The sequence below is a fragment of the Cupressus sempervirens genome, chromosome 6 (assembly GCF_028749045.1).
Source record: "Cupressus sempervirens isolate cs-2001-9-10 chromosome 6, ASM2874904v1, whole genome shotgun sequence".
Taxonomy (NCBI): Eukaryota; Viridiplantae; Streptophyta; class Pinopsida; order Cupressales; family Cupressaceae; genus Cupressus; species Cupressus sempervirens.
In genome coordinates, this window is record NC_143123.1 from 699,079,682 (window position 1) to 699,096,914 (window position 17,233).

The following is a 17,233-nucleotide window of genomic DNA, read 5'->3' on the forward strand; positions in this document are numbered from 1 at the left end:
AATTATTTGTATTACTTTTGTGATGCCACATACATATATGATACAAAGGCACTAAAATATAAAATACTTTTTGTTATCAACTGGGATTAGCAAGGTCAATAATGAGAATTTTTGGTAACAAACTTTTATGAATTAATCAAGTTACAGATTTCTTACACAAAAACTTTGAAGCAAAGAATGTAATTGTGAATATGAAAGATCTCGTACAAGTACTATATTAATTCTTATAATGTAAGGTCCATTATTTAGTAGTGTAGCTTATCATTATTGTACTCATAATGTTATAGGAACCATGAGGATCGTTGGTTGTTTGGGAATAGTTTTTGAAAGAAAGTAACAATCTCTTAGTTTATTATATTACATATATAACCAAGATATTTTTTAATAGTTTTATTATATTTATAGTTGCATTTGTGGAAAATAATTTAGCTACCTCAGTTTGTAGAGCATATTACATATAAATTTTAAAGAAAAACTTACATATGGTTTTAGAACTTTTCCTTCTATTAGATTTGTGCTTACAAATTAGCAATGAGAAAATGGTCAAGTAACTTTAGTGTGTGTTGAAAGAGTATTTTTATCTTGGTTTGTTCTAATTATCATTGTTGTGCTTGTAACATTCTAGAACCACAAGAACCCTTGGGTGCTTGAGAGTAGATGTTGGAAGTGTAGGAAGAATGGAAGCCAACATTTAGTTAGGTAGCTTATGATTATTGTACTACTAAAGTCATGAGAACTTTGAGAACTGTTGGTTTCTTGGGAATAGTTTGAAAGAGAGAAATGAACTATTAATATCTTTTATAGTGAATATTCTAGACTAAAGACACAAAGTGAGTCAAAAACCAACATAATCCCAATCACAAAATAATCTTCAAGTATTTAACTATTAGGATCATTGTTCAATCTAATTGTCATTACTATTGTTCTTCCTTTACTAGGTGAATTTAATTAGTTTTATAATATTGACTATTTAAAATATATTTTTGTTATTTTTATTTTTACTTTTACTTTTAATAATATTTTAACTTTTCATAATCAATGTTGGACCATATAATTCATAAATTTTACTCATTAAAATTTATAATTACAAAAATATATTTTCTCATTTAATTAATATTTAATTATCAAATGTAAATATATATAAAAATTTTATAATAGTAAAAAAATTAAAATGTAATGTAAGTTGTCCATTTTATGATTGATATTTAAGAAAAAAAATATCTTAAATAATTCATTTTAAATTATTATTTTTTAATAAATAATCATTTCTATTTATTTAAATCTTTACAATATTTTTAATTGATTTAAAAAAAAAATATTTTACTAATTTTATATCAAAAATCAATTTTAAGAAGGAAAAGTAAGTTATTTAATATTGTTACATTTAAAATAAGTGACTTCATTTGTATTTAATATTCTAGTTTGTACTCTTTATATATTTTTTCCTCATTATTTATAACTCTTTTATAAAATATAATAGCCAATCAAAAATATTTATCACATTTATTTTTTCAAAATCTTTTTATCAATGTTAAGTTAAATAATTACCAAAAATTATAATTAATACTAAAAAAAATATACATAATATCCACTAAAAAATAAGTATCAATTTGATAGAATATTAATTAATGATATCTAAAAAAATATAGACCTTGGCATAATAAACATTCTTAGTTTAGATAGATTTTTATCAATTATTTAAATTCTATTTATTTACTAAAACTTTTAGCTATTACATTTAAGTAAATAAAACTAATTCTTACCTAAATATAACACAACATCAAAAAAAAATCATTATTAGATACTTCAAGTATATTTCTTCAAAAATTATTTAACATTTATTATTATATTAATAAAAGATAAATATAATAAAAAAATATTTTGAAAACACTAAATTGATTATTTACTAAAATATTAAAGTGATTATTAAATACTTTATTTCCATTAGAATAAGTCATATTATTATTTATAAATAATAATTTCATATAATTTTATCATTAGATTAAAAATAGCTTTATCCAAAACATATATTTAATTCAAATAACACTTGACATCATTTATAAGCCTTTGTCAAGTAACACAAGTAGACTTCTTATTTATTTTAATAAAATAAATAAAGTCATCTTTCCATCTATAAGATAATGGCTCGGTGTACAATTTAAATAGGACAAAAACAAACAACTCAACGGTAAAGGTATTCAGAAAAAAAAAGCAGAAATAAGGAAAGAGAAGCACATGAAAATTGCAATTATGAGTAACACAAGAATAGATTTGTAAACCCTAATGAACCTCATATATTATTAATAAATATTCTCAAAGCATTCATAAGGATAATTATTAGATTACTTTAAAATATTGATTGAGGGGATTTATTTAATATATCATTCAACAATACAAAAAAATTATAGTATTTCAAATAGATCACAGTTTTCTCCTTGGTCAGAATCTATAAAGGCCACTTCCAATATAATACCTAATCTTGTCAAACATCCCAAGTTACATTGATCTACCTAGAAAGGATGGCCCACAAATTGCAAAAAGAAAAGAAAAAGCATAGAAAGAGAATCATTGCCTAACCAAATTTCAATACCTCATGTCATCAATAGTTTCACACACTTTATTAAGCTTATCAAAGGCTCATTAGGATTTACACACCTATATTGTATTTGATATCAATTTTCCCTTCTTCTATGTGCTTAGCGGCCATTACTACCAACTTGTTGATAAATAAAACCTATTGGCTCCTCCTCATCGCATGCATATAAGCACATAACTACTAGTACAATTTATATAACAAATGATGAGCCTTGAAAAAAATGTCCTTGCATATAGTTTAAGAGTTGGTGGTGTAAGTATTTAGATACTTTAACACTCAACTATGAATAGCTCATCTCGTGCATATTAGATAAGGCCCATGCTTGTCTTTGTATTTTAACTCCTTGTTGCTCGTCTCCATGACTTAAAGTGAGGTCTCATTGATGGCCACTTCCTAAAAAATAGAGTTCGAGATTGTGGATTTTGTTTAGGAATATTTCGAAGTTGTTGGTCCCAGCAATCTTGTAGTCAATTTCGGATTAAAAGTTTAATCTCTAAAATTGAAAGAAGTTGGTCCTCTCATTAATACATATCTATGTCGTGCAACAATAAAAACAAGTTAAAAAAGATTATTTTCCTTCTAATTTTATTTTTACTGAAAATTTAAACATAAATGGTTACTAAATGGAAAATAACAATCTGAGACAAATTTTTTTCCCATCTCATTTTCATCCGCTTACTAAAAAATAAGAACTCCTAAATACAATTTAGGAAAATATTTCAAATATTCACATAACAAAAATAAATCTTCATGTTATCTCTTCTTCCTTGAAAGTAGAAGTTTAAACCTCCTACATATCTCCAACATACCTATGATTCTCTCCATTATCTTTATATACTATGATAGTATAATTAAACTTTGCATACTATTACAATTGACTTATACATTTACATTAAAATTTGGCTTGGCTATATTTTTTAGAACCGTTTTCCATGAAACACGAGAAACAAATTCTACTTTGTGGACTACGACACCTGACTTATCCACACGTAGACTTGTATGACTGGCTTAGCCATAGAGCAGCTTGACTACGACGACTGACTTAATCCCGGGGAGCTGCTTCTGCGACGACTGCTTTACTAGACTTGTCTGCCCAAAAACGTTTCTCCAAACCCCTTCCCACCTAACTATGAACCAACACAGTTGTTTCCCAGCCAAAAAATTTAAAGCATTACTTTCAGATTATTAAATGTGAGAGCGTAGTGCATTCCTAGCTCTTTGGTATGAATCTGCAGCTCACATGTTTGGAAAACTGGGGAGTTAATTTCTAAATCCAAGGCCTCTTGGAAGTGGCATTTATCTTTGACGAAAATATCCAGCTTAGCATTTAATTTTAAGTACATTTTTAGGCTTGAGGAGGTTCGTTCCATAACTAACGATGGGTGAAATCAAGGAAAAAGTTCTGCTTAAGCCTGTTATGCTGCTCAAATTTTTGTAAAAATGTCCACTTTCAGATTTATTAATAATAGGTGAAGCTGTGAAGCTTTTGGCACTATTTCTGGCATACCCGATTTGGGGTTTCTTGATAAATTTGGTGGATCTTTGTGATATTAGTTGTTTGATATTTAAAATCTAATTAGAGGCATGAAATATCATACAAAATTAGTAAAGGGACATGTCACATGACTTCTTAGTCCACACCATTCGCATTAAATAGTTTTTTTCTTTTGGCTACGTAAAGTGTTGATCTTTTGTTATTTGATTTATTATACTTTAAATTTTTATTTGAAATGAATTTTAATAATAGTGGTAAGCTATTTTTAGAAATGATTATGTAAATATTTTTTCAGATCATACTTCCGTATCTATCATCTGAACGAAAGAGAAATAAAAGGAAAGAATGTTGGATCATACAATGTGATCTAAAAGTTGACGGAAAAATCCTTACACGGTCTATTTCAAAAATAACAATTGAAAAATAAATTTTAATAATAAATGACTGTAACATTCTTATATTCTTATATACTTATTCCAAATATTTTTGTAAACTTTGATAAAATCTTCATTAAAATTACAATGCACATTCAACAATTGAATTTAATCAGACTATCCCTATATACACAATCTATTCTTTAGTTAAAAATAATTACTATTGTAATCAATGACATTCCATTTGTTTTCGTAAAAATTTTCTTTAAAAATCTATATAAAAATATTAATTTGTATAAGCCTTTATAGATATAGATCAAAAAAGTTTATCAAACTTATATTTTAATTATTATCGAAAATGATCATTGCTAAGATTGCTAACATAAAGCTGATGAATTCTTGCTAATTGTTCTTGTAAGAATCAAATTTCACCGACTTTTGTCCTAAGAAAAGCTTCACAACTAAATATTAGCAACATAACAGAGATAAATAGATAAAATACAATTTTTTGAGTTATTTAATAGGATTAAAATGAGATTTAAGTTATTTGTAATAAGACAACTCATATTCAAGAAATGCAACCCTCTTAGCAAGAGCAGTTACCTCTGGGACCGAAAATTGTGAGGAGAAAGGTGTGAAGATTAAGGGAAAAAAATTATATGTGTCATAGCACCTAGATATTATCCATAAAATTGTTTTAGGGCATTGCCATATTATCATTGAAATTACCATGCTAGACATGTAAGTAAAATGTGGGAACATAGACAAGATATTATCTATGCAATATGTTGAAGGAAATACCAGTCCTACTAAGTATATTATTGTATCCTACAAGCTACTGTCTATCTGACATGTCAGAAACACACTTATGTGGCTAACTCTATCAAAAATCCATGCCAAATTTGAAAGCACAAGTGAGGCACTAGTATTGTTTTAACATTTCCAAGTGTCTAGTCAAGCCCTTTAATAAAATATAATATATAAATAATCTACTAGTAACATCAAAAAATGCTAAAAATTCTATCTTATCTTTTAAACTGTCAACAAAAACCCTAACGTTCCTTGAAGATGACTCACCCACTTTTAAGAAAGAGTTCATCTTTCTATTTTTCATCAAATTTTCTCAATATAAAATTAAAAATACTACTAGGAAAATTGAAAGCTGATAAAAAATAATTGAAATCTAGAAATTCGATTTAATAGGAATTTATCTCAGTCTATGGTATAAATGGGCTTGTTTTGCAATTTTTTCAGGTCCCGATGCAACAATAAATGTGTAATAGCAAGTCAAAAACATTAATCCCCACCTTCTAAACAAAGAAAAGTTATCTCTATTTGGACAACTCACAAATAATCATGTATAAAAAAATATGTAGGTCTCCACCTTCTAAACAAAGAAAAATTACCTATGTTTGGACAACTCGCAAATAATCATGCCCGCAAAAAATTATGTTGTTCTCTCTCTCCAATCAACTAATTATAGATTATACAATTGAGTAGGCATGAATCAGAAGATCCAAATAGAAAACAAGGGCAATGAGGCCAAATCAAAATTTTGATGGCTTTTACAATCCAAACTTTGTGCCAAAAAGTAATGGCAACCCATTTGTTCGACGTTTCTAGTTTTACAAATATCTGGAAAGAAAAAATAGAATTAGGGATGATGAGCAGTATAGAACAATAGAGCCCAGCAAAATAACAAACAGTCGTCTATACAACCCTGCCTGCAACGCTATCCTTTTGGGAGCACATGTCAACCTCCAAAGCCCTCCAAGTTTGAAGTTCGGTCTTAATATAACATTAATTGAGATTGGATGTGAAGGGAAACAAAGAAAGAATAATATTGATATATATGTCATCTATACATTTGGAATTTGTAGCAAAGATAGCTGAATACAATTTTCACAAGTTTTATCTAACTATTCAATTGGGGCCATTTCACAGATGTTTGGAGAATAATTGGTATTGTCAACTTCCTAATGAAATCTATAAGGTAAACATGCGCATTTCTAAATTTTACATTGCTTAAATTCAATTATGAAACTTTTTTCACTTTTTCATAGGCATTTTCCCATGCACCAATTTTAGTGATTCCTTTTCATCTTACAAATTGCTCAAAGTTTCTTCAGTCAATTCAAACATTCACTTTTAAAAATAGTTCCAAAATCAACTAAAGTTTCATTAAAACTACCCCTGGATTAAACTCATTCAAAACATTCCAAAAGTACTTGATACAGAGGTCAATATAAAAAAAATTCCAACATCAACGAAATTTTAGGTAGAAAAAGAAAATTCAATTACAAATCACCAACCCATAGAAAATTAACTAAGCGTGAAGTCAAAATTCAGCAAAAATGGTTCCATTAGATACTCAACATAAGCAAAAATAAAATAAAAAATTATATGAAGTTGCATATAAAAAAAATAAAATCAACAGAAATTCTCTAGAAACATGAATTTGTGCAAGGAAAAAAGTCTCAGTTGTCATCAATCTTTAAAATATCTCACCAAATGCAAAGAATCCTTTAATACAAGCTTCGCTAATCCACACCAAGTAAATTTTGCAGAAAAGAAATGAAGATCTGAATCTCCATATTAAAATAACACAATTTAAGCTACGACAAACAAGTCGTAGAGAAACTAGTTTAGCGAGTAATAATTTACATATCGGATTAGATAAAACTGGTGATTGTCTAATGAACACATGAAATTCCTCAACCCTAACTAGTATTGTTGCAGAAAAGCCATCTTAATGTTTGGTTAGTCCAGCGAAAAATTGTAGAAATATTTTTTGCCAGGTATAAATTTCTTCTTTTCTTTTCAGTTGAATTTGACAAGTTTCACCAGATATGGATGAACAAAGATAAAATGTTGCATGCTGAAAGATATTAGCCATCTGTAATAGCCTCATCTGTAGCAGCCTGTTATTTGAGTGAGTCACGTGAAGCTCATGTAACAAGACACATAAAATTTCTAGAGAAAGACACATCTCTTGTCCCTGCTAGTTATCCTAACTCTATTTTTGTTCAATTTTTGAGACTAAAAAACAAAAAGACCACCGAGAAAAAGCAACATGCCCAATGAAAACAGAGATATTAAAATGCTCTAAATTGCGTATAATGAAATTTTTCATGCCAACTATAGGTTAAAATGAAGACTGAAGAACGTGCACAATTACCTAAGCAGAACTAATGAGAAATAGAGCATTAATAACTTTAGTTCCTGGGACTAATAATATAACAAAACAAACATTAAGAAATTTTACACAGGAAAGGAGAGCGAATTCCCTTGAGAGTTTCCATTGTGATACCTTACATGTTTCACTAATCTCTTGCATTATTCAATTATAATTTAGAAAATGGTATTGTGAAGATTTGGAGGAAGGAGCTCCGTACATGGTCTTACTGGACAAGAAGCGCTTTAAAACTAATCTTTGCATGACATACAATATTTAAGCCGATTTAGAAATCCTAAATTTGATTATGTCTTTTGGACCATTCTACAGATTGTTGTTAATGATTGGATTCTATTTTATGATTTCCGACAACACTAGAATGTCACAACATTAAGGCGGCAAGCCCAATAGAAATAAGCCTATTGGCTTAAAAATAGTCAATGATTAATCTTTCAGATCTTCAAAAATCTAAACTATACAATAGAATTGGGAAGGTAAAGCATTTTCCATGTTGATACCAAGAGGCAGCCACAATCCATGTGCATAAAACACTGCAAGTCTAATTTTCGTGTCTTTCACAACTATTGAAATCTATTTACATCATATATCACCACTGCTACTAGTGTTTCTTTGGTCTACTAGATTGTCCATAAGCGCATAGTACTGAATTTGTGAAATTTGTGGCTGCAACTTCCCTTCCAGCATTAGCACCACTTGCCTTATGTTCGGCCTCACTCCCTCGTACTTTTCAATGCATAACAACCCCGCAATAATTGTTCTTCTCACCTCTTCACTGTCAGTTTCCTCTGCAGTTCCTGCCTCCACCAGATTAATTGTGTTGCCGTTGAAAATTTGGGAGGCAGCCCATGAGGGAAAGTAATACTTAGTTGAGTCTTGAATGCTTAATTCCAAATTTCTTCAGCCAAAAATGATTTCCAAAAGCGTCATACAAAAACTGTACACATCAACCTTGGGAGTAATGGAAAGACCAGAGATCCACTCTGGAGCCAAGTATCCTCTCGTTCCTCTTGTTGTAGTGAGAACACGGCTGAAATCTCTACCCAGAAGCTTTGCCAGTCCAAAATCTGCCAACTTCTAGTCGAAAAATTATTGTCAAGAAGAATATTTTCGGGCTTAACATCGCAGTGAATGATACAATCTATGCATTCTTCATGGAGATAAAGTAATCCTCTTGCTATGCCTAACGCGATCTCAAATCGAGTCTTCCAGTCGAGTACCTTATGTTTACCTTTAGATTTATTTGAGAAAAGTAAGGAACTAAGAGAGCCATTACACATGAAATCATAAATCAAATACCTTCTCTTGCCTTCTGCATAAAAGCCTCGGAGCCTGACTAAGAATGATAAATTAGTTATAGAGAGCTGATTTCTACTTGGAATTGCTTCTCATCTTGTCTCTGTACACTATTCATCTTCTTTACCACCACAAGTGTACAGTCTACCAGACGTCCTTTGTACACCATGCCAAATGCTCCACTCCCCAGCTTTGTCCTGAAATTCCTAGTTGCAATCTTCAACTCAATGTAGCTAAACATTCTTAGAAGAGAAATCAAGGAATCTGCATGACTCTCCATCGATCATAGCGTCTACAGAGGCAGCTACTCGAATAAGAATATTTGCATTGGTTTTTGATGGAAGAGAGGTACGCAAGTTCAAAATATCGCCTGACTAGATTTGGCAGGGCCCTGAAGGCGGATTGAAAGCAAACTCAGTGCAAGAGCAGTTGAGGAGGCATGCTTTCTGGCAATCTATCTTCGTCGTTGCAAGGTGTGACGATGCAGATTCAGTAGCAGCCAAACTGTTGCTCGGATCTCGTAATCCATAGGTGCTTCCATTTTTGGCATGGCAGTTTAACGGGCTCTGTCGAACACAGCCACTCGATCACGACTCTCGCGAATCCCAAGCGCGAGTGTCTTTTGGGGCGAAGCCTTGTACGCAGCTGTAGAACTGAAGATTGTTGGAGTTGCAGATTCCGTAGGCTCCGCAGAGACCATATATGGAATAGGGTTCTGCTGGTCGAGACCAGAACATATTCCATTTACCGTCATCAAGCAGATCATATGCTTGCATTCCTCCAGACTTTGTTAGGATGAAATGTGAGAGCATATTCTTGGTACCATTCAATGTATACTTGACATAATAGCCATAGTGAGTGCTTTCAACGCCGACATTGTAGAAGTAGACTTGGTTTATCATCCATGGGTTTTCACTGAAAGACTTGCCATCCCAAGTTCCATATTTCTCCATTTGTTTGGTTCCAGATGGGTCTGCTTGAGAAGAGAAAATCCTAGGAGTAGGATCTACTGGTCTTTTCCAATAGACGAGCTTTTGCTGCCCACCGAAGCTCATCCCTGGCAACAAGGTGTCGACGGGATAGTCAAAACTCTGCCAAACAGCTTCAGATTTGTTGGCATCACTGAACATCACAAAATTACCAGAATCTAGTAAAACAGCCTTTTGGTCACATTGGCAGACCAAAGAGATGCACCCATTGCGTCAAGAGAAATTGGCTAAGTTCAATTGCATGACAATGAGAACTTTACATCTAAAAATTAAGTCCCTAATCTCCACCATGTTAGATTCACTATATCTCCCTTTGAATCTTTGAATAGATTTTGTACACACATTTCTTTTACATTCTTTTCAGCTCGAATGCAAATTTAATTGATCAAAGAGTAGTAGATGGATAATCGGGTATTGCAAAAAGTCTATTTTTTGAGAATTTTCCTTTGACCTTGTGATTAGCATTATACGTGGTAAACCTTTAAGAGTGCCCTATATGTGGGATAGAGGGTAAAATAGATTTACTCTATTTTCTAAAGTTGTTTGTTTACCATTGGTCATGTGGAGGGATAAATTTATAGTCATTTATAGAAAAGTCACATTTATTTATTTATTTCTACTATTTTTTTTTTTTTTTTAAATTATTTCTATTTCTGTGTATTTCATTTTAAATACTATAGAGTGATACTATTGGGATTTAACTATATCATTTTGTATGGCATGACTAGACCCAATCCAAAAGGTGTATGTGCCTCTATTCCTTGTTAACATTATATACTTTTGTGTATAAACATTTGATGTAAGTGGAAATCTTGACATTCATTCTTTTGTTTCAACTCTTAGGCATCCAACCGCATGTTACATGATACCACTTTGATCTGCCTAAATCTTTGGAAGATGCTTATGTGGGCAAAATTTTATAGGCATTTTTATTTACGAACTACAAGTAATTTAATTGGTTTCTTTATTTATTGAATATTTGCATCATTCATAGTGTCTTCATTTTATAAAGAATATGTATTAATATTCTATTCATTTTTTTTTTTAAAAATAACTTTCTCACTTTTTTTTATCTTATGATTTTATCAAAAATTTAATTATTTTCAATTATGAGAAGCTTAATTTTGATTAAAATATTACTTGAACACTTGACAAATTTCAAAATCTATTTATTCATTAGGTGGGACTCCAGCTCTACAGAGCTCTTGTTGAATATGGCATATAGCTAATAGCATATTTGAAAAATATGAGGTAAAATATTTAATGAGATTTATTTCAAAAGAGTGGTGGACCTTGACAAGAAGTTTGAAACAAGCAAATAATTCCATTGAAATTAAAATTAGTCATGGTATTTCAGTGTGAAATAAGTAAACTAGTCTTACACATAACACACTAAGCTTTGACTTAGCATGTTCTCAATTGTAGACCCCTCTTGTATTTTCTCTTTATGTTAAATTCCCAACTTTCTATTAAAATATTTGTCCATAGTACTATTTGTTTATTGTCTAACATGCATACCTTGTGAGCAGATAGGCTATTATAGTTGAGACATTCACCAATTTGGTGATGTCTAATACCAAAAATGTTTTGGAGGCAACAAAAAAAGGTGACGACAACAGAGCAAGGAAATGGTGGTTCTTGAAAGTCCTGCTTGATGACTATCATATTGTCAACATTTATTATGTTGGTGTCTTAATAGTTTACAAAAAGTTCTAGGGTGACTTACGGGAGTTGGCAATAGGGTGGAGATGGCCTTGGTTGTAATAGTGACTTGATCTTCTAAGATTAATCCAAGAAAAAAATTCTAATTATATAAGAATACATTGGCCCCTGATGGTTTTAACAGGACAAAGTAGACCAAGAATCTCGTGCAAGCTTCTATCTAAATGTGAAATCCTTTGTTGAGTACTAGATATGTAAAATAAAATACTTCATGAAAAAATTGTTCCCTAAATTGGAAATATATAAGTGGAAGAAACAAGTGCCCTCCCATGATGCCAAGGGTGAGAGTTAGGCTGACCATGAGCAGTCCCATTCTATTTTTTATGTTTGATGAAATAACAAATGAATGCACTGATTTAGGAGCTACAAATTCCGTATTTGTGTGTCTTTGAACAATGCAACTTTCCTTCTGATCATTCTCAGACCCTATAATTTTTTTCTTTCTACTCCAACAATAGGCCACCCCTTGGCCATATAGAATCTCAATTTTATTATCTACTCTTCTACGATTGTTTGTCACTTATTTATCAACAAAATATACATCATAAACATCATCTTTATCAACTATTTTGTATGCTCTGTGTTCTTGTCATGCTTGTAGAATCATCTTTTCAATATTGACAAAGGTGAACCGTCATCTCAAGAGAAATTATTTAACTAAGAGTTTTTTGTAGATTTTATAATAGTTCAGTTTGATCAAGCACATGCCTTTTGCCCTTTTCTTCTTTAAACTTTTATTTCATTTTTTATTGTGTGAATGAGAATATATTTAGTAATTTCATGGATATTAAATTTTAATATATTTGGTAGTTATAAAGTTGTAAATTAGATATAATATTAAAAACAAATAATGTAGATAAGTATATTTAAAGTTTTACATAGCCTTGTTTAGACATAACACTCTTCTAAATGTTTGAATCTTTAGTTTCCAACATGCCATGGTAGTTTTAATCATGTTTTAGTTTCTTCTATTTTGGGAGACAAAATTAGCACATTTAAAAAATAACACAAAAGAATGTGGTAGTTGGGAGCCCTCATAGAGGAATGTGTGTTTGCCTAATTTGTCGACCCTGACTTACTATTTGCCTTGGACTTAAATTTAAGTTTGGGTGGTTTAATAATTTTTAAAGTGGTCTTTAAGTTTCAATAATAAAATGAACATCAACAAGTCAAACTATTTGTAGAGGAAAACTCTTGATGTATAATTTTAGAAATATAAATTTAGAAGCACTGTATGTAAACGATCTGTGAAAGACTACAAATTTATTTAGTTAACTACTTGTTTAATATAATTAGTTGTGCAGATTATTTATGAAACAAGTGCGATGTAGTTGCTTGTATTTTTTGTAAGACATAATGGTTTAATTAAGTAGAATAAAATGGTTATCATCAAAAATAATTTAATTTTACTTTTTTTTTTTTAACTATTTCAAATTTATATATTATTAAATAATATATTTATAGCATAGTTGTATATTAAAAATAAAGAATAGTTGTATCTTAGTGTATTAATATTTTGTTCAATTTTATTTAAAGTCTATATATAAACACACACACACACACACCTTCATATGTTTATATATTTGTGCATCAAAAAATATAGCCTTAGAATAGAAATACTTCCTGTAAATTTCCTCCTATAAGACCCAAATATCTAAGCCAATCAATTGCAAGTAAAATAGTTTTATTGGTTTAAAAACTAAAAATATCACATATATACCTTAGAAAAAGAAAAAATCAAAATTCAAAATTAAAATATTTAAACATAATTGGTTGGAAGGAAAATGATTAATCACTTGTTAAATAGAAGTGATTGCAATAGTATATTGCTATGGCAAATACAATAACAATTGAATACATGTTAGAGAAGCACGTTAAGCAATCATTAGACCCTTGGAACTTGGACTAGTAGTATAGTTATAAAGTAATGTCCAAATCAACTATTGAAATACTCTTAACTCCATAAAAATGTTATATAAAATTATTTGTATTACTTTTGTGATGCCACATACATATATGATACAAAGGCACTAAAATATAAAATACTTGTTGTTGTCAACTGAGGTCAATAATGAGAATTTTTGGTAACAAACTTTTATGAATTAATCAAGTTATAGATTTCTTACACAAAAAATTTGAAGCAAAGAATGTAATTGTGAATATGAAAGATCTCGTACAAGTACTACATTAATGCTTATAATGTAAGGTCCATTATTTAGTAGTGTAGCTTATCATTGTTGTACTCATAATGTTATAGGAACCATGAGGATCGTTGGTTGTTTGGGAATAGTTTTTGAAAGAAAGTAACAATCTATTAGTTTATTATATTACATATATACCCAAGATTTTTTTGAGTAGTTTTATTATATTTATAGTTGCATTTGTGGAAAACAATTTAGCTACCTCAGTTTGTAGAGCATATTACATATAAATTTTAAAGAAAAACTTACATATGGTTTTAGAACTTTTCCTTCTATTAGATTTGTGCTTACAAATTAGCAATGAGAAAATGGTCAAGTAACTTTAGTGTGTGTTGAAAGAGTATTTTTATCTTGGTTTGTTCTAATTATCATTGTTGTGCTTGTAACATTCTAGAACCACAAGAACCCTTGGGTGCTTGAGAGTAGATGTTGGAAGTGTAGGAAGAATGGAAGCCAACATTTAGTTAGGTAGCTTATGATTATTGTACTACTAAAGTCATGAGAACTTTGAGAATTGTTGGTTTCTTGGGAATAGTTTGAAAGAGAGAAATGAACTATTAATACCTTTTATAGTGAATATTCTAAACTAAAGACACAAAGTGAGTCAAAAACCAACATAATCCCAATCGCAAAATAATCTTCAAGTATTTAACTATTAGGATCATTGTTCAATCTAATTGTCATTACTAATGTTCTTCCTTTACTAGGTGAATTTAATTAGTTTTATAATATTGACTATTTAAAATATATTTTTGTTATTTTTATTTTTACTTTTACTTTTAATAATATTTTAACTTTTCATAATCAATATTGGACCATATAATTCATAAATTTTACTCATTAAAATTTATAATTACAAAAAGATATTTTCTCATTTAATTAATATTTAATTATCAAATGTAAATATATATAAAAAATTTATAATAGTAAAAAAATTAAAATGTAATTTAAGTTGTCCATTTTATGATTGCTATTTAAGAAAAAAAATATCTTAAATAATTCATTTTAAATTATTATTTTTTAATAAATAATCATTTCTATTTATTTAAATCTTTATAATATTTTTAACTGATTTAAAAAAAAATTATTTTACTAATTTTATCTCAAAAATCAATTTTAAGAAGGAAAAATAAGTTATTTAATATTGTTACATTTGAAATAAGTGACTTCTTTTGTATTTAATATTCTAGTTTGTATTCTTTATATATTTTTTCATCATTATTTATAACTCTTTTATAAAAAATAATAGCCAATCAAAAATATTTATCACATTTATTTTTTTAAAATCTTTTTATCAATGTTAAGTTAAATAATTACGAAAAATTAAAATTAATACTGAAAAAAATATACATAATATCCACTAAAAAATAACTATCAATTTGATAGAATATTAATTAATGATATCTAAAAAAATATAGACCTTGGCATAATAAACACTGTTAGTTTAGATAGATTTTTGTCAATTATTTAAATTCTATTTATTTACTAAAACTTTTAGCTATTACATTTAAGTAGATAAAACTAATTCTTACCTAAATACAACTTAACATTAAAAAAAAAATCATTATTAGATACTTTAAGTATATTTCTTCAAAAATTATTTAACATTTATTATTATATTAATAAAAGATAAATATAAGAAAAAAATATTTTGAAAACACTAAATTGATTATTTACTAAAATATTAAAGTGATTATTAAATACTTTATTTCCATTAGAATAAGTCATATTATTATTTATAAATAATAATTTCATATAATTTTATCATTAGATTAAAAATAGCTTTATCCAAAACATATATTTAATTCAAATAACACTTAACATCATTTATTATCCTTTGTCAAGTAATACACGTAGACTTCTTATTTATTTTAATAAAATAAATAAAGTCATCTTTCCATCTATAAGATAATGACTCGGTGTACAATTTAAATAGGACAAAAACAAACAACTCAACAGTAAAGGTATTCAAAAAAAAAAAAGCAAAAATAAGGAAAGAGAAGCACATGAAAAATGCAATTATGAGTAACACAAGAATAGATTTGTAAACCCTAATGAACCTCATATATTATTAATAAAGATTCTCAAAGCATTCATAAGGATAATTATTAGATTACTTTAAAATATTGATTGAGGGGATTTATTTAATATATCATTCAACAATACAAAAAAAATATAGTATTTCAAATAGATCAAATATGAAGTTACAATATCACTGTTTTCTCCTTGGTCAGAATCTATAAAGGCCACTTCCAATATAATACCTAATCTTGTCAAAGATCCCAAGTTACATTGATCTACCTAGAAAGGATGGCCCACAAATTGCAAAAAGAAAAGAAAAAGCATAGAAAGAGAATCATTGCCTAACCAAATTTCAATACCTCATGTCATCAATAGTTTCACACACTTTATTAAGCTTGTCAAAGGCTCATTAGGATTTACACACCTATATTGTATTTGATATCAAATTTCCCTTCTCCTATGTGCTTAGCAGCCATTACTACCAACTTGTTGATAAATAAAACCTATTGGATCCTCCTCATCACATGCATATAAGGATGTAACTACTAGTACAATTTATATAACAAATGATGAGCCTTGAAAAAAATGTCCTTGCATATAGTTTAAGAGTTGGTGGTGTAAGTATTTAGATACTTTAAGACTCAACTATGAATCCCCCATCTCGTGCATATTAGATAAGGCCCATGCTTGTCTTTGTATTTTAACTCCTTGTTGCTCGTCTCCATGACTTAAGGTGAGGTCTCATTGATGGCCACTTCCTAAAAAATAGAGTTCGAGATTATGGATTTTGTTTAGGAATATTTCAAAGTTGTTGGTCCCAGCAATCTTGTAGTCAATTTTGGACTAAAAGTTTAATCTCTAAAATTGAAAGAAGTTGGTCCTCTCATTAATACATATCTATGTCGTGCAACAATAAAAACAAGTTAAAAAAATTAGTTTCCTTCTAATTTTATTTTTACTGAAAATTTAAACATAAATGGTTACTAAATGGCAAATAACAATCTGAGACAAATTTTGTTCCCATCTCATTTTCATCCGCTTACTGAAAAATAAGACCTCCTAAATACAATTTAGGAAAAGATTTCAAATATTCACATAACAAAAATAAATCTTCATGTTATCTCTTCTTCCTTGAAATTAGAAGTTTAAACCTCCTACATATCTCCAACATACCTATGATAGTATAATTAAACTTTTCATACTATTACAATTGACTTATACATTTACATTAAAATTTGGCTTGGCTATATTTTTTAGAACCGTTTTCCATGAAACACGAGAAACAAATTTTACTTTGTGGACTACGACACCTGACTTATCCACACGTAGACTTGTATGACTGGCT

The 17,233-nt window shown here is 29.1% G+C and overlaps 1 protein-coding gene across 1 annotated transcript; it reads right to left on the minus strand.

Moving 5' to 3' along the window:
• Positions 1-9,328: 9,328 nt before the first annotated feature.
• LOC149554170 (G-type lectin S-receptor-like serine/threonine-protein kinase SD2-2) lies at positions 9,329-10,152 on the minus strand. Its single transcript, XM_089790463.1, has 3 exons — positions 10,136-10,152; positions 9,596-10,076; positions 9,329-9,520 (listed from the first exon to the last, which is right to left on the minus strand). Exons 1-3 carry the CDS (start codon positions 10,150-10,152, stop codon positions 9,329-9,331), a joined length of 690 nt encoding a protein of 229 aa, XP_089646589.1.
• Between the last annotated feature and the right edge of the window lie 7,081 nt (positions 10,153-17,233).